The 24,966-nt window shown below is 39.2% G+C and overlaps 1 protein-coding gene across 2 annotated transcripts in view; it reads left to right on the forward strand.

Moving 5' to 3' along the window:
- The first annotated feature begins 265 nt into the window (after positions 1-265).
- Positions 266-24,966, forward strand: part of Vta1 (vesicle trafficking 1) — a 49,086-nt gene continuing 24,385 nt past the window's right edge. The window contains exons 1-4 of one of the 2 annotated variants that reach the window (XM_032894965.1): positions 266-420; positions 18,365-18,459; positions 21,225-21,352; positions 22,040-22,115. In XM_032894965.1, coding sequence (XP_032750856.1) covers positions 309-420; positions 18,365-18,459; positions 21,225-21,352; positions 22,040-22,115 — 411 coding nt within the window. In that variant the 5' untranslated portion in view covers positions 266-308. The remainder of the gene's footprint in view (positions 421-18,364; positions 18,460-21,224; positions 21,353-22,039; positions 22,116-24,966) is intronic. The other variant, XM_032894966.1, reaches the window with a different exon arrangement.

Genomic DNA, 24,966 nt, shown 5'->3' on the forward strand with positions numbered 1-24,966 from the left:
TTTTTTTTTTTTTTTTTTTTTTTTTTTTGCCTTTTATTCCATGAAAACAAACAAAAATAAAAGTTAAAATTAAAAAACGCTATCTTCCTCTTACCAGCAGAGAGCGCTGGAGCCGTGTGCAACATAGAAGACTCACATTCTTCACATTTAAACTGCCTTGAGCCAGGCAGCAAAGTTTGTCTCTTTCGGGCATCCGTCGCAGACAAGCATCTCGGCAACGGAAGTGTGGGTGGGTATTGCCGCGCTAGAAGGCGGAAGCGGAAGTGTCTGTGACCGGCTAGTAGGAAGTGGCGCTTCCGGGAGTGGAGATGGCTGCGCTGGCCCCGCTGCCGCCGCTGCCCGCGCAGTTTAAGAGCATACAGCACCATTTGAGAACGGCGCAGGAGCATGACAAGCGTGATCCTGTGGTGGCCTACTACTGTGAGTCTCTCCGAGTCGCCGCCCTCCCGCACGGTTACCCCCCGAGCCCCGCGTCTCCCTCCGTTTTTGAGGCCCGTTCCGCCCTCTGGCTTTAGACCTGAGCCTTGACCTCTGGCCCGCCCTGGGAAACCCCAAGAACCACCCCCGTCCCCGGTCCCCCACCTTTCCTCTAAATGCCTTGGGACTGACTACAGCCACTCCTGGGTACTCTGCACACGCCCCCCACACCACCCCGGGTTTTCTGTGTATACACCAAGCTATCTGCTTCTGGGAATGATAACCTCGACAGTCGAGCCTTTGAGATGGGGTGAAACGCTCGTAGGTTTCCCAGAGATGAGTAGGAAGGGAGACTAATAGAAAACATAACAAAAACCGGACATTAATCTCTCGACAGCTTTCAGGTTTGTTCCAAAACTCATAAACAGTTCAGTGGACAGTGTCTACTACTGAAAGTTTGAATTTGACTTTTTTTTTATTTGTTTTCTGTACACCTCGTTATCACCAATAAGAATTTTCAGTCATCCTTTAGCTATCCTGAAAGTTAAGAAGTTTAATAAAAATATTTAATTTGAAATGTATTATAATACTGCTGTGCCGCTGAAGAGGGAACAGGCTGAACTCCATTCAGACGTTTAGAGTTGATTAAGAGGGTAGGACTAGTGATTTTATGTAAATTATATTTTGAATATTATATTCATATCTTTGTTGCAAGAAATGGCAGTGCTACCTCTGAGTTTCTAAACAACTTACAGAATAGAGAAACTCAATATGATGTGTCCTCTCTTATGGGCATTGTAAAGACATTGTTAGTAGAAATCTGGACAAAGTCAACCCTTCCCTTCTCAGCATGTACCTCATTTCTCACGTATGCAAGGATATCCTCCCTCCACCAATAATTGCCATACTCCACGCGATTTAAGATCTGAATTGTCACCTCTTCTGCAAGCCACAAGGTGCCTATAACCCATTTTCATAAAGAGCATGAGAGTGTTGTTTCCACCATGCTTGCTCTAAGATCCTCAAACAAAGCCATGCAGCAGGTAGTTATTGAGCCCTTTTACCTATTGCCAAGCCTTCCCTCAGTAGGACTACTGAGAGGAGGAGGGTGCTTGGACTGTACTCACGAGTCATATAAAGTCAGTCAGGAAGAGGAACAGGAGTACCACAGTAGCATAGAGAGGACCTCATTCTCCTGTGTTCAGAAACACATTGCTCAGTTGACAGTTGAAGCCAGACCTTTGTGCACAATTTGCCAAGAATATACCTTAAGAAGGAGTAAAAGTGAAAGTCCAGAGGCAGCTTTAAAAGAGGAGTTAGGATGGGGAGTATAGAGTCAGAGAGAAATTGGTACAGAACAAAAGACTGACTTTTCTTTGAGCCAGGGCCCTTTGTTTCCCTCTAAGCTAATCCTTATTCATGTACCTATTACTGTGCATCTTTGTGACTACCCCAGGGTCTTTTTCTTCCTATGTCATTATGTTCATTCCTGCCCTTTGTTCTAAGCTTGGTCCCCCGTTTTCTTTGTTTAAAACAAAACACAAAAAGAGAGAAGTGCTTCTCTTGACAGTCCCCTAAAATTGAGCCTTACAGCTCCCCCTCCTAGGTGAACTTGAAATTTGAGTCCACTCTTGTCCTCACCCTTTCCTGGTAAGGACCTTTTCCCCTGTTGTCATCTGGTTTTTATGGGTGTTTCTGTTTCAGTGGAATCCCTTCTCCATAGAGTCACGAATGGGCATTTTAATGACTAAGTTGATTTGGCTATAACGCAGTTTTTGTTATGAGACCTGCATAATATCCATGCAGAGTTTTAAGGAATGATAGGAAGGTATGAATGTACTCACATTTGATGTTACTGATGTTTTAATTTTTGCTAATTTGGTGGCTGTGGATGCTGTATCTTTGAAGTCATATTTGCAATTCCCAGAGTCTTATGAGGTTCAGCATCTATTCATGTGTTAATTAAGCTGTGCTTTCCTTTAGAACTGCCTTTTGTTGCCTTTGCCCAAGATTCTATTGAAATGTCATTTGCTAATAATATATACTAACCCTTTGTTGCATGTATTGCAGCTGTTTTCTCCCAGTTCACAGTCTGGTTTTTCTTCAAGAAATCCTTTCCAAAATGCTTGATATAAATCGTGTCAGTTTCTAGTTTGCTAGGCTCTGATTTCTTTTGTGTCTTCACTTGGAATTTTGTTTCTTAAGACTGTAAATGTATCTCTTATCAACCATGGAAACATATGTTGTTGATGCTGTTTATGACTGCTATTGTGAAGTTTCTATTACATGTGTATATCCTTTTCCCCTGAACTGTCTTCTCTTAACTCTCTTATACATTTCATTTGTGATATGCTTTGTAATTCCTCAAAGCCTTTTCTTAACTTCTACATATCTGTTGTTTAATATAGCTACTAAATTGATATCAACTTTTATTTTTTATTTCTGAGTATTTTTTGTTTTGTTTTTGTTTTTCAAATCTGTCTGCCCATTTTCGATATTTTCTTAGTACCGAGTTCATCTTTAAACCTTTTAAGTTACATTCCTTCCCACACACCCTATCTGCTCTAAAATTCAAAAGGTTATTAATGTCAACATTATGGCACAGGTAAAAAAAAAAATCACACTGAAGAATTGTCTCATGCTTCAGACTATTGAAATATATACATTTTCCTCCCATGCTAGGTTGATGGGTGCCGGAAAGATTGCTCAGTATGTGAAGTGCTTACTATGCACACATGAGAACTGAGTTCAGACCTCTGACAACTTGTATAAATGATAGCATGATAGAACATGAAAGTCTGGGAAACTGGACAGATGGATACCAGGAGCTTTCTGCCATATGACCCAGCCAATTGGGATAAACTCCCGGTTCAATGACAGACCTTGTCTCAGAAAATGAGGTGGAAAGCAACAGAGAAAAACTCCCATCTTTGGTCCCTGCCTCCATATATGCCTGCAGAAGGATACAGATATACACACAAAAAATATCTTCGGTCTTTGTGTATAAAATACTTATGAAATGAAACTATGTATTGACTTGGATTCCTATTATTAGGAGTTTCTAAGAATATGAAATTTAAAATACGTTATGTTTGTTGTATTTATTCTTGAGTAATTAAAAACAAAAGAGTGATTCCTGGACTTAAGAGGAATTCTCTCGTTTTGTTTTGTTGTTACTTAGTAGTCTTACATTTCTAGGTTGCTTGTCCTTTTGTTCTTTTAAATCAGAAGTTAATGCTAAAATAGTAGTTTATTTTTCTCCTTCTTTAGCTACAATAAATCCTAGGGTATTTATTGTTTACTTGCTTGGACTATTTAACATTGTCATGGCAAAATAATGAATTCATGATATTTGAAAAACATGTCTATTCTAAGAATGAATCCCATAAGTTTGTCTTGTCTTGTTCTGTGTTTTTCAAACAAAGTCTTTGTGACTCTGGTTTCCCTCCAATTGAACAAGATCCACTTACCTCTCCCTCCTGGATGCTGAGATTGCAGGTGTGAGATACCATGGCCAGCAGGTTCGAATTTTAATTAGGCATTTTTTCTTTTGAGGTTACTTTTCATCCATGTGCAGGTGTAAGAAATAATATAGAGGAAAGCCTGTTGTTCCCAAAAATACCATATGACATCTTAGCCAGAAAATTGAAATTGGTACAGTCCACCCATGTTTTTCTCAGATTTCCAAGTCTTACACATATTTATTTATGTGCATATACACTTAATTCTAAGCAGTTTCATAAATATTGGTTCCTATTCTTATCACAGTCAAGACACAACAGCCTAAGAATTCATTTCAGAAAGCATGACCTATCAGCAGCAAGGCGTTTGGCAATAGGATGTCCAAACAGGACCTGTCCTTGAAATATACTTGGTTTATTCATACAAAGATTCCTTATAAAATCATGATAATATTAAAGGTAAACAGACATCTTCCCAGGTGATGAGCAGTTGTTTGGGCAGAAATGCTGCTGCAGAGTTCCAATGGGGATTCTTCTCCTTAGGACTCTCAGAAGCTTACAGCCTGCACCCACATTCCCCATGAAGTCCTTTAGTTGTGGCAGGCTGTAAGGATGGCACTTAAGTCCTTGAGGTCCTTGAAAGCATAGGCCAATCTCAATTGCTAGGGCTGACAAGTGGGTCACCAAGGCCAAGGCCCTCTGTGCACAAAGTCTCAGGTCCTCCTGCCAATGAATATCAGCATAGAAACTAGAGAATTCATGTTTGGGGAGCAGTGTGATGCTAGAGACCATTTCCAAAGTTCCAATTTCTGTATCATTTCATTGGATGTAGTTTTGTGCTCTCAAGGCTCAGAGCTTGGGACTGGACATCACTAGCATATCAACACCGCCTTGGAGTTATGTCATTAAAATATCAAGGCCTGTACTGTACTGAGCTAGGCTCTTGTCTAAGGTACCTGCGCTACCAGGTAGCCTGCCTAGAGCTGCCTCACAGCGCTTATCAGAGATGCTGATTGCAGACACATTCACCATATCATTTCAAGTCATGTAAAATGCTGTCTAGGTTTCACAAAATGGTTTATATGTTCCTTATATCCATCATGGTGCCCTTTACCATATCTGCCTTATTCTCCGTGCACATATGTAGTAGACACATAGTCCTTTATGTGTTTACTACAGCTTAGCAATTTAACTGATGAAGTTCATTCAGGTCATTTCCTAGTAACATTACGAATAAAGCTTACATGGTCACCAAGAAAAAAGACTGAAATAGCAATTCCTTTATCATTTCAATTCCCACTTACAAGCAGGCTGAATGACAGTAGGTGCTTGCACAAGAACTTTCCCATTAAGCCATCTCCCCAGCCCTGATTTTTACAGATGTAAGATCCATATGAATAAGTAGACAAAATTGCAAACTAATGAAGGACAGAGTGCTAATTATTAACATTCAGCTTATTCAGTGTCCCGCTTGGTTTTTATATCAACTTCACACAAGCTAGAGTCATCTAAGAGGAGAGGATTTCAATCAAGAAAATGCCTACATAAGATTTGACTGTAGGCAAGCCTGTAGGACATTTTCTTGGGTAGTGATTGATGACAGAAGGCTCAGCCGGTTGTGGGTGGTGCCATCCCTGGGCAGGTGGTGCTGAGTTCTTTAAGAAAGCAGGGCAAGCAAACCATGAGGAGCAAGCCATTAAGCAGCATTCTGTGGCCTCTGCATCAACCACTGCTGCCAGGTTCCTGTCCTGCTTGAGTTCTGTTCTGATGCTTTTGGTGTGAACTGTGAAGAAAATAAACCCTTTCTTTCCAAGTTGCTTTGGTCATGATGTTTCAATATAGCAATTGTAACCCTATCTAAGATAATTAGTAATAAGTATTAATTAAATGAGTACCATTTTTAATATTAAAATTTAACTTGGTACAGGTCATGAACTAAAGTCTGCACAACATAGCTGAGTGAGATGGCACAAGTTTTTGAAAGCATTTTGGGAAAATGTAAATATCTGTAGTTAAGTGGTTCCAGTTTGGGGAAATTTGTGTTTAGGGAAAAGTCACAAATATTGTTCTCAGCAGAATTCTATGAAATATATATGATGTATATCTTTGTTTTCATTAATAAAGCCATAAAAGGTATGAGCCCCAACAAACAACAGACACTGAAATATTTTGGACAATGCTGGATCTGGTCCTCTGAGTACACTAAATGCAGGAAGATCTTGACAGCCTCAAGTTCACTGAGCAGCATAACATACACCTGTCATCCTGGCACTCAGGTGACAGAGCTAAGAGGATCAGGTGTTCACAGCCAACCTGGGCTACAGAGAACCTGCCTCAGAAAAGAAACAGTGCTAGGGAAATAGCTCCCTGTTAGAGCACGTGCTAGCATGTGTGGGGCCCAAGTACTGCACAAGCTTTGCTATAAGTAAAGGTGTAAAATTTCACAGCTCAGAGTGTGTGTGTGTGTGTGTGTGTGTGTGTGTGTGTGTGTGTGTGTGTGTGAATATATCACAAATATATAAATAAATACTATGAAACTAGTACGTGACTTCACTGATAGAAATGATTGTTGTTGAAAAATGGCAAAGTGCATTTTATAAGATGACGAGTCATATGAAAAAGTAGGACAAAGAATCTCATGTATATTCATAAACAGTAGCATGTTCCTATAAGAATGGAATTTTTGCTTTTGATTGCTTTTTCCCCCGTTCTCTAAGTTGACATATTTCATATTATAAAAATAAGTAAAGCCATTAAAAACTAAAATCAAAAACTAATTAAAAGGCATAGGTAGTGAGGAGCCTCAACTGCTAATCAAAATATAGCAGGGTCTTTTATCTCTAAACTCCCCCCTTTAATAAAACCAAAAAAAAATTGAGATCTCATTAACAAAATTGTATTATAACAATTTTGGAACAACCAGATTTGATACTATAGGCCAGATCCAGAAGGATCTCTTTTTAAGTTCACTGCAACTAAAAATATGAACTTTCCAGTTTGGCTTTTAAGGATTCCTCTAGGGGGTAGCATTGTAAAACCATAGACCTCCAGTGACCTTGAGAACAGTTTCTTGAGACTCCATTTGTTTCTGCGATCACAGAAGGATAAGGAGTTCCTTAGGAAGCTGTGGATACATGCCACTGTTTCAGTCAGATAAGATATAACATATAAACGCAGAAACGTTTAACTTAAACACCAATAATGTTTGTTTTCTTTACTAATGATGGTAAAGTATATGGAGATTAACATTAAAGGTTGCCTGCTATTAATTTGTTTTTAATCACACAGAAAAAAATAGGTTTTTAAGTTAAATAAGCCTAAATCAATGGGAAGAATCTTGTTACCTTTGTGGTTTCAGAACTTAAATGATAAATTGGTACCATAGTCTTTTTTGAAAACTATTGTTATTATTGGCCAACTCAACATACTGTACTGTGACAGTGAAAGGTTTACAGTAAAGACACAGAATGGTCAGTCTCTGCCCCACGCGTTATAATCACATTACTATTATCTGTGCAAGTATGTGGGCACCCATATTGTGTTCTATGACTGTAGGCTTGTTGGTCATTCGAGTACTCTCCTTTGTATAAATAAACCTCTTCAGAGAAAACTGGGATTGCAGGAACAGAGCCTGTGCAAGCGACCCCTCAGCTTTCATTTCCTTCTTTGCCACGCCAGAGATTCAAGCCAGGTGGTCCTCCTTGCTTCTCATAAGAGTTGTATTTGCCTGCTCAGAGGTGAAACCTGCATCCCCTTTGAGCAGCAGCGGTCTGTCTGTAGTAGGCTTCAGTAGACATGCTTGCTAAATTCTGCTTCAGTAGCTGCTGTGATGACTTTTGTCCTTCCATCCTGGGGCTTATCAGGTTTGCGGTGGGGGGGTTGAGTTTGTTTATTGAGACTCAATTTATTGCCCTTTCCTTTTGGAAAGAGGGCTGAACATCATGGAAGAGCAATTCTTTGCTGACAGGACTGCCCAGCACATTTTAGAAAGTCATTGTAAGTGTCGGCCATTCCCCCACACTGCATTCACTGGGAAAGTGGCTCAGTTGTAACGTGCTTGCCCCGTGAGCATGACCACCCAACTTTGATTACTGACACCCACACAAAGCCAGGCAAGACCACGCTCCTCTGTAACCCCAGCACTCGACATGCAGGGACAGGCGGGTCTCAGGAACTGATTGGTCAGCCAGTCTATCTAATCAGCAAGAGACCCTGGCTCAAAACAAAACAGAAAAAAGACATGTGGCAGACATTGAAGGTAAACACCCAACATCGCCTTTTGGTATTCATATGCACATAACTCACAACGTTGTTCCCTCTAGAAGCAGTAGACAGCACTATTTTGCCTTTGAGAAACATTGGTCAGAATAATGCATGGGTTTTGTTTTGTTTTGTTTTTTAGAAACTTTCTAATACTTACAAAAGAATAAAGAATCACACAACTTCATACTCATAATTATTTGTTTGAAGTGACTAAAATATAAAATTGTGTGCACATTCACACCTGCTATCTTTAACTTCATGTGCCAACTGGCATCCTTAGGCTTCAGTTCTTTTGAGGGAAACAATGCTTAATTATGTCTGAACAGAAGGTTGTCCTGTGACCAGGGGACCCAGGAACCACACAGCTCTAACATGGTACAGTGCCCCAATGTGTCCTGAGACCCAGAAGCCCAGGAGCCACACAGTTCTGACAGGAAGCCTCCTCAGGAAGCAGAGATGTTGCAGCTTCACCCTGAATTCTCTGATGGCTGTATTTCATTATATTCCCTTCACAGTGCATGACTGCGACCCCACAGTTACCAGCATTTGTTTGTTTTGCCTTAGCCATTCTGATTGATAAGGTAAAGAAACCTCAGTGCAGTTTTGACTTAGGTTTCCACGATGACTGACAGTGTTGAAGTTTGTTTTATTTGTGGATTGACTCTTGAGTTGTTTTGAACAACACACATTTGATCACTTATTTCTTAGATTCTTTAATGTTCTGTATATCCTGAATATTAATTTCCCAGATGTATAGATAGCAACATTTTCTTGTGTTCTGCAAATCATCTCTTCTTTGGTAATTACTTTGCTGTGAAAAATCTTATTTATTTAACATTGGTCAATTCTTAATATTACTCTCTAAGCTGTTTTGAATTCTGTTCTTAAAGTCTTTGCCTATGCCTCTAATGTGAAGGGTTTCCCCTATGATTTCAAGACTTTGATTAGGGACTTGGATCCATTTTCAGTTGAGTTTCAAAGCTATAAAGATAGAGATAGATACCTTTACATCTGACTGTCCAGTTTCTTAGCACTACTTTTTTAAGAGTCCATCTTGTCTCTGACATACGATTTTAGCACCGTTGAGAATCAGATGTCAGGAGGTGTGCACTTTATTAGTAAACAATCTTGAGCCAAAAGTAACATCAGCTTCACAGTATTTTGTGGTGATGTTACCACTTTTAAATGATTTGTAAGTACATGATTCTTTTTTTCCCCATTTTTATTAAATTGGGTATTTCTTATTTACATTTCAAATGTAATTCCCTTTCCCGGTTTCCAGTCCATCAGCCCCCTAACCCCTCCCCCTCCCTTTCTATATGGGTGTTCCCCTCCCCATCACCCCCATTACCACCCCCCTAACAATTCCGTACACTGGGGGTCCAGCCTTGGACCAAGGGCTTCCCCTTCCACTGGGCTCTTACTAGGCTATTCAATGCTACCTATGAGGTTGGAGCCCAGGGTCAGTCCATGTATAGTCTTTGGGGTAGTGGCTTAGTCCCTGGAAGCTCTGGTTGGTTGGCATTGTTGTTGTTATGGGGTCTCGAGCCCCTTCAAGCTCTTCCAGTCCTTTCTCTGACTCCTTCAACAGGCGTCCCGTTCTCAGTTCAGTGGTTTGCTGCTCTCATTTGCCTCTGTATTTGCCATATTCAGGCTGTGTCTCTCAGGAGAGATCTATATCCAGTTCCTGTCAGCCTGCACTTCTTAGCTTCATCCATCTTATCTGGTTTTAGTGGCTGTATATGTATGGGCCACATGTGGGGCAGGCTCTGAATGGCTGTTCCTTCAGTTTCTGCTCCAAACTTTGCCTCCATATCCCCTCCTATGGGTATTTTTGTTCCCCTTTTAAGAAGGAGTGAAGCATTTGCATTTTGGTCAGTCATCCTTGGGTTTCATGTGGTCTGTGCATCTTGGGTAATTTGAGCATTTGGGCTAATAGTCCAAATGACTATTAAATCAGTGAGTACATACCATGTGTGTTTTTCTGTGCTTGGGTTACCTCACTCAGGATGATATTTTCCGGTTCCATCCATTTGCCTATGAATTTCATAAAGTCATTGTTTTTGATAGCTGAGTAGTACTCCAATGTGTAGATGTACCACATTTTCTGTATCCATTCCTCTGTTGAAGGGCATCTGGGTACTTTCAAACTTCTGGCTATTATAAATAAGGCTACTATGAACATAGTGGAGCATGTGTCTTTGTTGTATGTTGGAGCATCTTTTGGGTATATGCCCAGGAGAGGTATAACTGGGTCCTCAGGTAGTTCAATGTCCAATTTTCTGAGGAACCTCCAGACTGATTTCCTACATGATTCTTAAGTACTCATGTAATGCTAGTTATCCTTAAGTTACTATTATTCCAGATCACTGGACTCTTGAAGAATTTAGATCTTCTTGAGTCTTATATATCTTTACTTAGTGTGATAGCCTTCACCTTTTAATTGGAATAAATCATTTGTTTTACTAATTACTAATGTGCTTGAATTCAAATATTCTTGCAAAAACCAGAAAACTCAAATACAACACTGATAGCAAGAGTGTTGTATTTGCTTTTTCTAGTTTTTGTTTCTTTTTCTGCCTCTGACAGATAAATGGGGTATTCTTTGGTGTGGTGGGGGGCAGGGGTATGTGTATAAAATTAAGTGTTTTTATGCATGCAGTGCCTACAAAGACCGGAAGAAGGCATCGAATCACGTAGAACTGAAATTACAGTGTTGCGTTCTCCATGTAGGTGCTGAAAACAGAACCCAGACCCTCTAGAACAGCTGGAGTGCTCGTGACCACTAAGCCAGCTCTCCAGTCCTGTTGAGCATTTGTTTTTGTTTGTTTGTTTAAGAATTCTGCCATTCTTCCAATAATATTTATATTATAATTAGTAAGTATTTCTAATTTATTAGTAACCATTATAAAGTTTGCATTAAGGCAATACAATCTGTCATCATACAGTATATAAATTACACATGAAGTATTTATTGTTTTTTCCTACCTTTTGTCTATAGTTGGTATTGTATTCATACATATGTCATATGCCCTATATTTTTGTTATTTTATATTTTTACATTTTTTAACCATTCTGTTTTAATTTTTTTTATAAAGTGAGAAGCTAATTTTTTCTATTTGTAACCACATAAGTACCGTCTTCACCAGTCCCCTTCCTTTTTCAATGGTGGCATTTCTTTTTCTCTCCCAGAACTCTGCCATTTCCTAGTCCATTTGATGCTAAGATTACTTCAGCCTCTATTACAGGAAGTAAGCTTTCAACCTCAGGCTTTCTTTTTGACACATGCACTGGACTTGACAGTTTGTTTTTCCCTTCTCCTATTGGACACCTTTCTGGCTGTATCCCTTCATTTGGAATCTAGTCACATGTAAGTCAGACACATAACACGTTCCTGGACCAACAGAAGCTGCTTTTTAGATTCTTTGTCTTTTTCTTTTCTAAGATTGTTTCTCCCAATTTTCTTTTGGGTGTTTTCTGATGCTATTTTTGAGACTCACTAACACACACACACACACACACACACACACACACACACACACACAGCCTGTCTATCGCTCTTCCTCCCTTCCTCCCTTCCTCCTTCCCTCCCTCCCCTCTCTCTCCCTCTCTTTCACTCTATGTTTATACTTTGCTTGTAATCATATCACGTAAAATTTTCACTTTGAATAATTTTTTTCTAGGTGTTATTTCTCTTTTTTCCTCTCTTTCCTAGCTATTCTTGAAATGATTTAGTGTTAGTTGCCTAGTGTTTGATTGTTATCTGTTATTTCCTGCTTGAAGTGTTGGCTTACTGCTTTATTCCTCATATTTTCACACCTGTGTGGTTAGCAATTCTTGCTTAGACACTTTGAAAAGAATTATCTGGCCAACACTCAAGGTATTTGTGGTTCCTTGGATCTTTTGTGCTTTGTTCTTTTTTTGTTTCCCAGTGTTGTCACAATTGTTGTTTCTAGCTCTGTGGGTACAGTAGACTACAGGAGAGGATGGTAAAAGAACTTTCTTTAGGGACAAGTTAGACCCACTACTAAAGTATGGTTTTGGAGTCTCCTAAATATCCGGGGTAAATATTCAGGACTCTCCATGGTCTAGTTGGAACATAAATGTATTCTAGCACTGTGTGTATGCTTGGGAAGATGTAGACATACAGCCTTTGTACATTCTTTGGCCCTGTAGAGCTCTCCCCGCCACAGACCTGTAGTAGTGTTTGGCCCACTTCGACTGTGTTTAGCTGTGCAGACCAATGGACTGCAGGTTCCTCCAGGTCATTACCCTGGCCTTCAACTTACAACTGCCTGATTCTCCCTGAACTCATTCTTCATCGTTATTGTTTTTCTTGCTTTTAATTTAATTAGGGATTTATTTTACTTCACTTTACATACTGCTCACTGCCTCCCTCCTGGTCAGTCTTTTCTCATGTCTCTCACTCCATTCAGATAGAGGGAGGGAACTGAAGTGAGAAAGGGGATGGGGAGAGGGATGAGGGGAAAGAACTCTTTCTTCTCCCAGTTCAACCAGCAGACATACTGTCCGTGAAACTGCGTCCTTCCTCTGGCTTTACCATGTGCCTCGTGCACAATGCTGAGCTGATCTTACACGTTTCACGCTGTGTCTTTTCTCTAGATACCATATTGTTGTTTGTGCTGTTAGGAAATACATTTTATGGTTTTTGTTCAGATATCTTTCTAAGGCTTAGGCTGGCCTTGAAATCACTCACTTTCACAAGCCAGCCTTGAGCCTGGCAATTCTCTTGCCTCAGCCTGAAAAGTGTCCTAGAGCACAGGTCTGCTCCACCCAGGGCAGCTTATCGGTATCTTGTGAATAATAGGTTGCCATGTCCTGCCTGCTGTGCAGCAGCACCGTGCTGGTGTGTGACCTTGAGTGTGAGCATTGGCCAGGTTTGTACACATTTAAACCTAGATACACTCACTGATACAGCGGCAGGAGCTGCATTAGGACAGGCGCTGTAAAAGCCTTGCTTGATGAAAGGTGAATGCTCACCTTTAATATTTACTCACTTATTCTGCCTTTCTTGTTCCTTTTGATTTGATTTGACTTGATTTGTGGTCAAACTGTGTATATTAGCGGGAGAAGAGATTGTTACTGCGGTTTTACTTTGGAAAGTAGTAAAATTCTACCTGCTATGAAAACAGTGTGTGTACGTCAGTGTGTGACTCAGTAGTTGTGCACCAAGGATAACACTGAGCATATAGAGGTACAGACTTAAAATATTATAATACTTTCAGTTCTATTTCCTGAAGTAACTTTTGTTTTTAAATGTCAATATATCTTAGTATTTCAGTGCCATGTTCTTTTAATATAATAAAACCTTATTCTTCACTGGTGTGTGTGTGTGTGTGTGTGTGTGTACTTTATACTACATCATGTTAAGCATTTTTACATTTCTCTTGGATGAGCAAGATCTGTTAGAATATTTATGTTCAGAGTCTGTGGAACCTTGAATAATGCATACTTCCATGATTAGTGAATGTTTGTCTCCTGAATGCCTCACATTAAATCAAAGTTGGAATGGAAACTACTTAATCCTTTTGCAAACGTGCCTCATTACTCATCATCAAATAATATTTATTTATAAAAACAAACAAAAAGAAACCGGGAATTTAAAAAAGAGTGGGGGTAAAAGTGGGGAAAGGTGTCATAATATTATAATATCAGAAAATAATTAAATTATCTATCTCTCTCTCTCTCCTAAAAGAAGCTCCAATATGAAAGATTCTTGTAGTCGACTTTAACTACACACATTTGTTCTACCTTAATAGGTGTTTTCAATGTTACACATTAATTTTTATTATATTTCTATTTCTACAATGAATTGCTTATCTCAGACATCTCTTTGAAAGTGATTCTTTTTCCATCCATACAGCAAACGATGCTTTGTAATTTTCTTTCATACAGATATTTAAGGTTTTCGGTTTTTTTTTAATCAGTACTGGAGAATGTGTCTTCTATTACTTATCTAAACTTCAAGTCGTAAGACACTTAACTAATTCAGAAATGCTATATAGGAGTCTGTGGGGATCGCATTTTATGTTAAGAGTGCTACATAGTGAGTGAGTCCTAGGCCAGCCTGACATACAAAGCAAGACTCTTACCTCAAAAAGCCAAGAGAAAAATGCATTGTAAAATTAAATATGGTTACAGAGATAGCTGAAAGAAGACATTACAGTTTACAAATGGAAAGATGCTCATGAACTGGAGGCCTGGAGTGGTACATATAGTCAAATGTTAGAAGAACAGAGTATTGCATTCACAGGGTTGTGCTTGACAGACTTACCTTCCCCTGTATATATCAGCTGGAGATGGTAATTCAGCTATAGAATGGCAGTGTGTGAGCAGAGCATGTAGCAGTTTAAAGGTCAGTATGTATGACCTTTACATCTGTATTAGATTGACTTGCTTATTACAGAAAATTCAAATAGTCCAATCAAATAAGGATTTACTCCCTTGTTTAAAAACTTGTTAGCAGTGCACATTGGCAGTGAATCTCTATGACGTTACTGGGGTCCCAAGTAGTTTCAGAGCTAGCAAACAGCACGTTACAAAGGCTGCACATAGTCTGAGGCGAACGCTAGAGTTGACTTAGGAAGTGGTGGTGTTCTAGATGACAAGGAAGAGAGCTCTTTCCCTGCCGTTTATGGCTGGAAGGAGTGTAAAGTTGGGTTTAGCTCTGATACAATGCCGTACTTTTGTTTCGAGCATTGTAAAATATAAGCTCTTCCAAAGTGTGTACATGTCTGTGTAGCAAAAAGATGGGAAGGAGGCATACGAGAAGGCACCCAGCAGTCTCTGCTACCAGAGAAAGCTTCAGGAGTGTGCCAGATGGACAAGGAAAGACCCTGGGATCCACAGGTCATTGCAGACATGATAATATTGGGTGGCAGAGGACACAGGCAGCCTGAGAGAGTTGGGAAGACACGGGAGAGAGATTAAAATTAGATAACAGCGGAATTTGTAAATCCCAGGTAGGCATTCTGTGGGGGAATTTAAAAGTAATGGTTACCTGAGGACTACAGTCCTGGTGTCCTGAGCAATCGCAGGTTTCAGTAAGATGAAGCATGGGGGAAGGCAGACACTGGTAGATGTGAACTCCGAAGCAGTATGTGAAGGAAAGTCTTGGTCTAGATTAGAGCCAAAAATATCTGATTGCTGGAAAAATACAGTTTATCACATTTGTCATCTACCCTAGAGAACTAAAAATACGTATTGAACACCAATCTCCAATGATACTGTCTATAATTTATTAACTACATTTGTTATATTAACTTTAAATGAGTATATAAAGGTAAATATTTTAGAAGACTGAGATTAAAATATCATTAGATGTGCTTATGTTATCTTTCCACAGTCCATCCCAGCAGTTTTGCTGACTCAGGCTCATGTGCATACCAAAGGCTTCCACTTTAGCATAGTTGAGGATGGTGACTGTTGGGAAAATGTAAACAGTCTGGTATGGACACTGGCCTTGAACTGATTCCTTCCTTGTGGAAGCCTTACCCTTAAACGAAAGCTCTAAGACACTTAATGTCCTTTAAGAAACTTCAAAAATATTGTAAAACATGGGTTAAACTTAGGAGACAAAAAGGCTAATGTCATTTGAGGACATTATCATGTAATATTTATGAAGGCATTTATCCAAGATTTCAACAAACTCAAATAGGCAGAGAGTAAACAAATTAAAATATATTAAAGAATCACAGATCACCAAAAAGAAAAGGACAATGTGTTAAATGATTTTCACCTATGAGCCACTTAAAGGTAGAATATAAGATAGAGTTAAATTTGGAAAATTAAGCCATAAGAAACCAGAAAAATCATCTAGCTGAGTTGTAAATGTCTGCAGAAGTTCCCAAACTTAGGTTCATTTGGTGGAGAAATGTCACAAATGTAAGCAATGTTTTAAAGAGTTCCCAAAGTATTTATAGTTAGCCTGTTTCTATCTGAAAAGTTTGTGTAATGGACTTGTAAGAAGAAGAAATCTCACCAAACCCTGTAAGAGGACGTGGGCCGCTCATCAGAGAAGTGGTTAGAATTCAAGTTCAAATACAAAAGAACTAACTAGAATAGACCCAAGCTTGGCCAATAAAAAGAAATAGAAGTGGTTTAACAAGGAGATACATTCAGCCATACTCTAATGGAGCAGAGTGGATGAAGACTAACTAAGGGAGTCTTCCTGGATAGTGAGTGCCTTGGACAAGTTACTAAAGAATAGGACTGATTGGGGTCGGGGGAATGAGAGAAATGTAGTCTATTGGGTCTTTGGGTGAGAACATTTCTGTCTATCTCACCTCAGGTAAAGATGTTGGTATTATGTTCACCTAACATAATCCGATTTTAATGTCTACCTCTTTCTCCCTACCTCCCAAAGAAAACCAAAAACAATAGTTTTTCAAACTAATTTGTTACAAAGAAAGCATGTTTGGTAAAAGATTTTAATGTTGATAAAAGTCCTGATTCATAAGGTAGAATACCAAGATATCTAAGAAATATGAAATGTCATCAGGAAGCGCAATGAGGAACAACTGTCAGTCCCTAGATTGACAGGGTTTTGTGCTCAGTGTCAGCTTTCGTGAGTTTAAGAAGTACAGGTGTTTGCATACATCACAGAAGTAGCTGCACAGTGGTGCTCGGTGTTAAAGCCCACCTTCACGGACCTCAGTGCAAACGGCACTAGGGAATGCTACCTCCTGCCCCTCTAACCCGAGGAACTTGAAAGTATGTGCACTGGGAAGTACCATAGCATAAAATTAGTTATAGCCGTCAACTTTCAGAACTGTCCCGGGTGTATGTGCTAGAAGAACACACGAGTGCCGTGAAACAGTAGTCCTGCCATCCTCAGTCTATCCTCAGGGCGGGCCGAGTTTGCAGGAGGAGGGATTACAGACTCTATGTGTGTTGATCCTGTAAAGTCTCCACCATAAACATTTCTAGTTCTTCACACTAGAAACTGTAGAAACTGGGATATTTCTTAAAGAGGGCTTCAGTTTTAGCCTTATCTCAAATGTGTTTGTTAGTTTTTAAAGAGGTTTATTTATTTAATCAGAGAAAGCACATTGAAATGACTGAACCAGCTGTCCCTATAAACTTCAGCTCCAGCCTCTGCTGGCACCACCGTAGCCCAAGTTCTCTGTCAGCTGCACTAGTTCGGCAGGCGTTCTTTACATGGGATTGTATTTTATTCTGTTTGGTCTCGTCGTGTCGTGTCTTGTCTTTTAGTGCTTTGGCTCACCAGTTAGATTATATGTCCTTCTGACATCATAGGGCCTACCTAGTTTTTAATTTGTTTTAAACATGATGGAAAGAGAAGGCCTTACTTGTAAAGATGTGCTAGCATGATGCCTGTCTTGCATTTGTAGGTAAGATTTTATGGTTTTTATAAATAAAATGCATAGGAAATCTAATCTTTATTTTAAATTTATACAAATTCTGAATTTCTTACTAGGCAAAAAATATTTGAAACATTTAGTTACTTCAAAGACATATTTAAAGCATAAAAGTTCAGCTGTTTCTCATCTTATAAACTGGTGCTTTAAAAAATCCAGGAAGCTGAACCAAAGGTAAAGTCTAGAGCCAAGAAAGCAGTGTTGTTGGCGTGTTTCAACAGGCAAGAGCTCTCAAGATCCGTGTTCCCAGTCTAGCTGTGTGTTCTGGAAAGGACATGTAGGAGAGGACATGCTCAGCTGCTAAATTGTGAAGACTAAGACAGTTCACAAACTGTCGCTAGGAACAATTAGCTTGTCTGCTGAGCAGAATGCCTAGGTGGTTTTTCTACTCAGGATATCAGGATATGACGCAAAGGCTCGTGAGCCTCAGGGGCCAAAAAAAAAAAAAAGAGGCCTGCAGTAAGCAGAGCTCCTGGTGTCCTGTCCTGTCAGCTGGGCTTACCTTAAGAACAGCAACTGTCAAAGCGCAGACACAAGGATGGTCAGTGAGACAGACGGAATGGAAAAAAGGAAACACCAAAGTATCCAGCAGATAAAACTGATCAGAAAGCTGTGGACCCATGACTTAGACATGTTGCCACAAATCAAAGCGGTTCCCCAGGTCTAGGTCTAGGTGCCGTCTGCTTCAATCCTAACCAGTGGAAGTTATCCTCACGACTGGTGTTGTAAATTTCTTAACCATGGACCTAATTAAATAGCTGGTGGATTTTTTTTTTTAAGTATAGAAATTTAAAACCAACATATTTTTTCTTTTCTGTGTAGGTCGTTTATATGCTATGCAAACTGGAATGAAGATTGATAGTAAAACTCCTGAATGTCGTAAATTTTTATCAAAGCTAATGGATCAGTTAGAAGCTGTAAGTTACACACTAATAACTTATTATCTGACTGTTTTATATGGCATTTTGTTTTGTATGTTTGTGCATGTATTTTCTGTTATTTCAATTCTTCCCCTAGCAACACTTAGCAATGTCACATTATACCTGGAGAAAAATAAGGAATCTTAAAAACCCGCGCCACATCCAGGGGAGTTTCAGGAATAAAGTGGATCCAAGTATTGTTGTATCCACATGACTATAGGTGGTTTCTGCTCGCTCTCTCATAAGTAGTAAGGCTGCTTTCCTTCACATAATCATGGGGATTATGACTGACGAATTCTTACCATAATAAAATGGACCATTTAGTAAAGGAATCATGAAGAAAGGCACCAATTGCTGATTCTCTTCCCTTACTCTTACTGGCAGCCACATCCCCTCCTATACCTGTTGGCTGGTGGGGGGCAACTAACAACTCTGACTTCAACTTACGGGTTACTGTGCAGGTCGACTGCGGGAGCCTGGGCTGTTTAGATTGGACATCATTGACTAAAGAGTGCAATGACAACCATTAATAGTCGTGGTCGTCAGGGTTTACTCCTGTGCCCTGCTATCCAGGTATTATGTTAGTTTGATTGGCACTTAAGGTCACTAGAAAGATGGAAATTCAGTGGGATTTGGTCGGATTGTCCTGTGGGCATGTGTGTGAAGCATTGTCTTGATAGCCCACTGTGGGTGACACCATCCTTAGCAGATGGATGTGTAAGAAAACTTACCTAAGAGAGCCAGAGTGCGAGCCGGTTAGAAACGTTCCTCACAGTTTCCGCTCTAGGGTTCTGCCTTCAGTTCCTGTCCTGACCTCCCTTAACATGGATTGTGACTTGGAAATGTAAGCCAAGTAAACCTTCCTTTCCTCATGTTGCTTTTGGTCATTGTTCTTATCACAGCAACAGAAAGGCACACTAGACCACCTAGTTTATCTCTTAACAAAGGCAGAAACAGTGCAGTAGTCATGCACACTCTCCATTGACAGCCAAGGCACACTGTCTGTCTAGTTAGGGATATTTTAATTGAATCACTTGCATTATTTTGCTTAAGGAAATAGCAGTCATACACACTAAAATTAAATAATTTATGTTAGCCCAGAACAGTTTACGGTTGTCATTGCTTTTCGGTATTATTCCAAAGTTACTGTTCAGATGAAAGGGCCAGTTAGTTCAAGGTGAAAACCTAGAGCCTAGCTGTAATCGTCAGCCATAGACACAGTGCCCCTGGAACTCGCTGTGACCGTCTCCTCTTCCCAGTGTTGCGCCTAGGGTTGTAAGGTGGGTCAGAGTGCCATGGCAGCGACACTGCTGGGGAAGACGGGAAACGACTTTCACACATAGAAGGGGATTTGTAAAATTCCACCTTTCACAGACATCCGTATAGAATATGTCTCGTTCACACTACTAATAACAACTAAGATAAAAATTCAGGATAAGCAGCAGTCTTTGCAGTTGTATAGTCACAGAATGTAGGGACTCACCAGTTTAGATGACGTCAGGTAAGTGCACACAGGATTGCACCTCTCTGTGCCTCCTTGTCTGCATTACACGTTACAGCCATCGAGGATGTCTTATCAGAACTCTTGCTCGATGAGAATAAGATGAAGTGTCATGTCCTCACTAATTTTTAGAACTAAATCTAGTTTTGCAAATCCTTTTTCAGCTTGAACACAGTAAATCGTATTATGTTGGGGTTTTTTTCTGCTGTTTTTCAGAACCAGATTAGTCAAAATTACCTTAAATTCCAGCACTACTGGAATCACTTCTGATCTTTACATTATTCTATTTTAATTTTTAGAGTTTTATTTTAGCTCACTTAGTAGCCAATCCTGATATGTGTATGTGTGTGTGGTCACACACAAGTATGTTTGTATGCATATATGGTCCATATGTGTGTGGTGCCTACAGAGGCCAGAAGAGGGCATCAGATCCCCAGGAACTTAAATGACAGATTATTGTAAGCCACCGTGTGGGTGCTGGGAACTAAACCCATGTCCTCTACAAGAACAACAAATGTTCTTAACCTCTGAGCTATCTGTCCAGTCAGACTCCAATACAAGCACTTGTAATAATATGGTTGCCTGAATCTGATATCCCTGAAAATAATTTTATTTCAATATAATGGTCCTAGACAAGAAAACCAGAAACTCTTTTGATTATAAATTTGTAAATATTTCAAATATGCAGTGGAGAGATTCTGCATAGCTGAAATTCTGTTGACTTGGACTGTACATGTTTAAGTGTAAAATAATCAAGTAATGAGCTTGTCACTGTATATTTCTAGTTTGGTGTGAGCTCGCCTTTAAACTTGTTCTGAAGGTGCTATTTTAGGACACAGTGATACTTCTAGTCTTATTTTTTTATATTTGATGCAAACTGAAGTGGGTCAAAGTTAAATTTTAATTATGTGCTTGAGAAGTTTCTAGTTCCATTTTAGGGTAGTTGCTAGCGACTGGGTAATATTTAGCAGGCTTTGATTCCTCACCAGGATACGTGGCAGTGTTGTCTTTTATTTTTGGTTGTTTTCCTCTTTAGACCTCAATTGTACCTCTACATTTTCATCCCTGTGAGGGAATCAAGCTTTTGTTTGAATGCAGAAGGCTGGTGTAGACCTATTTTTATTTTTATAAGGTTTGCCATTACAGTTTTTATTGAGATGAATGTAGGGTATTTACCTAAAGTAATTATTAGAATCACTTGTGCATAAGCAGCCCCTTCTGAGAATATGAATCATGAGCCATGTGTCTGATTTGATTCTAGCTTAAGAAACAGTTGGGGGATAATGAAGCTGTTACTCAAGAAATCGTTGGTTGTGCCCATTTGGAAAATTATGCTTTGAAAATGTTCCTGTACGCAGACAACGAAGACCGAGCTGGACGATTTCACAAGTGAGTGAGCACCGATGCTTCACAAGCTCGTCTCCCTTCTGACCAGTTACACAGCTTCCAGCTGAACGCTTTCCCCCTACCCAGTGGTTCACACATGGTGGAATTGTGAATCCACAGTGATTTGTAGGCTACAGATGTGGGCCTTTCTATTTAAAAAAAATAACTTTTGGAACTAGCTGTGTCAAACTTATTTCTCAGTAAATTTATCCCAATTAGCCAGTCTTTGCATTTAGGAAAAAGTCACAACACATTTGTCCTGATGGCAGTAGATTTTAAAAACATAGCAGCCTAACTGGGTGTGGTGGCACACAGCTGCTTTGAGATAGGAGGGTCATCAACCACTGGAGGCCAGCAGGCTGCATGGTAAGACACCACTTCAACAAGCGAGCACAGAAACCAAGAAAGAGTACTATTCCAGCCGATTTAGCTGGTGACTAGTCACTACTATAGTATATAAAACCATAGAATACATTGTGGTTTGATAGAGATTCAGGAGATGCTTGACAGTTCTAAAAGAAAAAAACAAACAAACAAAAAAAAAAAACTCCACAATAAATTGGAACCAATTTTATTTCAAACATTAATTTCAGTTTTTTTGTGTGTTTGTTTGTTTTTTTACAGGTACATAACTACATTTCAATGTATGTTTGTTTGTTAAACTTAAATTAGAATACCTTTCTCTTCCAGAAACATGATCAAGTCCTTCTACACTGCCAGCCTTTTAATAGATGTCATCACAGTGTTTGGCGAACTCACAGATGAAGTGAGTATATGCTTTTTCCTGTCTCATAGCTGATGACAGGTAATGTCACTTGTTATCAGTTTCTGATTGCATTATTTATTCAGAAAAGCATGTCTGTCAGAATGGTAATGGAAGCAAAAAAAGGTAATTTTTTTTCTAACTACATTTGAAAATCAAATAAAACAATTTACACACAGAATAGCAATACTTTGAAAAATACTTGATTTTTCACTTAATAAAAGGAGACAGATAAACCAGAAAATAATGTAATCGAATATTCAAGTCCTTAAAGAAAAGCAGAAATTAAAAAATTATTCTTCGGAATTCTATTGCTAGCACTTGATATTCGCTTGAGAAGGATGAAGATATGGGAAGGAGAGACAGCTCAACACTTAGGTGTCCTGGCTGCGCTTTCTGAAGTCTAGAGAAAGAAATGTCTGATAAATACTAAGTGACCAAAGCCAAGGAGAAATAATAAACAAAGTAAGCTGTAAGGAGCAGAGTAGTGGTGGCAACACAAGTCATCTCAGAGTAGTCAGGGTCACCTCGTGAAGAAAGTGTGCAGCAGCAGATGTCTGTATACTTAATAATAGCATGTTCAAGTTACGCGAAATCCTTACAATATATAACTATTGTTGATTTTAAAACTCCTAGTCCCTGATTAAAAAAACAAACAGTTTCTTTAACAATCAGTAAAGTTAACCAAACAAATAAAGACTGAGCTTGGAATGTTTAGAATGCAGAAAAAAACAGACCTTTCAGACATTGCTTGGTGGAAATGTTAGATGTTACAGCTGCTTAGTGGGAAGAATTGGCAGGTTTTATAAAGTTAAACATACTCCCACCTTTTTACCCAGCAGCTCCTATTCTGGTACTTACCCAAGAGAAATAAAAACATACGTCTAGAAAAAGAACTTGTTCACTGGAAGCTTACTCATAATAGCCAAAATCTTGACACAACATAGATATCTACATCTGAATAAATGTTTTAAAAAATTGTGATGTTACTCAATATTAAACAGAATTGACAACTTCTATAGCCTGCAGTATGGATAAATCTTGTAGAAACACTGATCAGAAGAAGAATCAAGTGGTATACTGTGCATTCTAATAAAAATGAAAAATACTTTCAAGGTTTTTTTAGGGAGGCAAGGGGAATGGAGCTGGAAAGGCTGTAAAAAGTTTCACTCAGTTGGAAATTATGTATATTGAGAAGCATATGATTTTATTGACATCTCTTAATGAAGGCTATAATCTATATACTTAACATTTGTACAAATTTGTCAAATTACATATCAATCTTATTGCAAAAATGTCATTATTGACCTATTTCTAAGCTTATTTGATAGTTGTCACAAAGCAGCTTACTCTGTGTGTGAGCAGATGGGTAAATACAGAGGGAAGCCGGTTTGTCACTGGGAGGAATTAAGCACAAGAAGAGAGAAGCAGGAGTATTGTGATGCAAAATCACAGGCTCTTAAGTCATGCTTCTGAGTACACTGGTTTATATTGTACGTTCATGGATATGTATGCATACTGTGACTTATGTATATAGTTAGCCAGTTTTCCTGAATACATACTTACAGTATGTATGTAATATGTGCAAAAGCATATACAACTAGTTCCTATTTCTCTATTTCAAGACAGTCTAGCAACGGTGAAGAACCAGAAGCAGAGAACACCCTAAGTGCCTGCTTTGATTGTGAATACCAGTCTTTTCTAACATGAACCAGTGCTCTTATACAATGACGGAATGACAATTCAGGTCAGGAAATGCTTGTACTAGCAAATTATAAAGTATGGTCATAAGTGAGAGACCTGGCAGCCTCCCTAAAGAAGCCCCATTGTCTATATAAAGAACAACTTCTACTGAGCCTGGCACGCACCTATGAGTCTGCACTTCAGAAGCTGAGATAGGAAGACTGTAAGTTGGAGGTCACCCTAAGCTGTGTTGAGACCCTATCTTAGAAGGACGGACGGACGGACAGACGGATGGGGTAGAAAGAGACAAAAAATTTGAGCATCAGTGCAAATCTGATAATGATGGACACTGACCTATGTTTACAAGTGCATTGTGCTAATAAAACAAGTAAGTGATGGAAGAATGAGAAAGCTCTTGGTAGCATTAGATCCTGTCAAGTGTCTCCCCTCAGATTAGTTAATAGCTTCAAAGGGAAAAACAGTAAACTCAAGAAAAAACATGGGCCTTTTTGACCAGGTTGTGAGACCTGGCCTCCCTAGTATTCGGGGTAAATAGTCTGTGGTGATGCTGCTTACAGTGTGCAGCATGAAGCCGACGTGAAGAAACACCCAGCAGGTCTAATCCATACACATTTTATAGCTCTGCTGGCGTGTTTTATGTCGGGTAGAAGAAATATCTGTATAGATTGAGATTAAATAGCCATGGTTACTAAGTATGACTAAACAGTGCATGCCTCATAAATTCAGCCGTGCCGTGTGGAGAAATGACTGCAAAGAACATCGCTGCTTAGTTGACAAGGTGGGGGACTATGAACCACAGTGCTGTTGTGTGGATATCAATGATCTTGACGTCTGTTGTTATGAGATCGTCTTCCGTCGGGGGGAGGGGAGAATGGGAGACCGTATCTTAAACAGCTGAAGAATGATTATAAGAAATGTGGAATATCTTGACTAGATATGACATCTATATATATAGTATCCTGATAGTAAAACTTTCTGTAAGTTTAATGAAACTATAGTATTAAATAGTTACTTTGTTTGGAACTCTAACTTGAATATACATTCCAGTGTTACGATAATAGAATGGATAAATCCAAATATGCAGATTAAATTTTAATCATTTTTGCAGTAAAATTTTGCTCTCCTCTTTAAAAGTTTGTTTTGTGAGATT

This window comes from Rattus rattus, chromosome 2, assembly GCF_011064425.1.
Source record: "Rattus rattus isolate New Zealand chromosome 2, Rrattus_CSIRO_v1, whole genome shotgun sequence".
In the NCBI taxonomy this organism is placed as follows: Eukaryota; Metazoa; Chordata; class Mammalia; order Rodentia; family Muridae; genus Rattus; species Rattus rattus.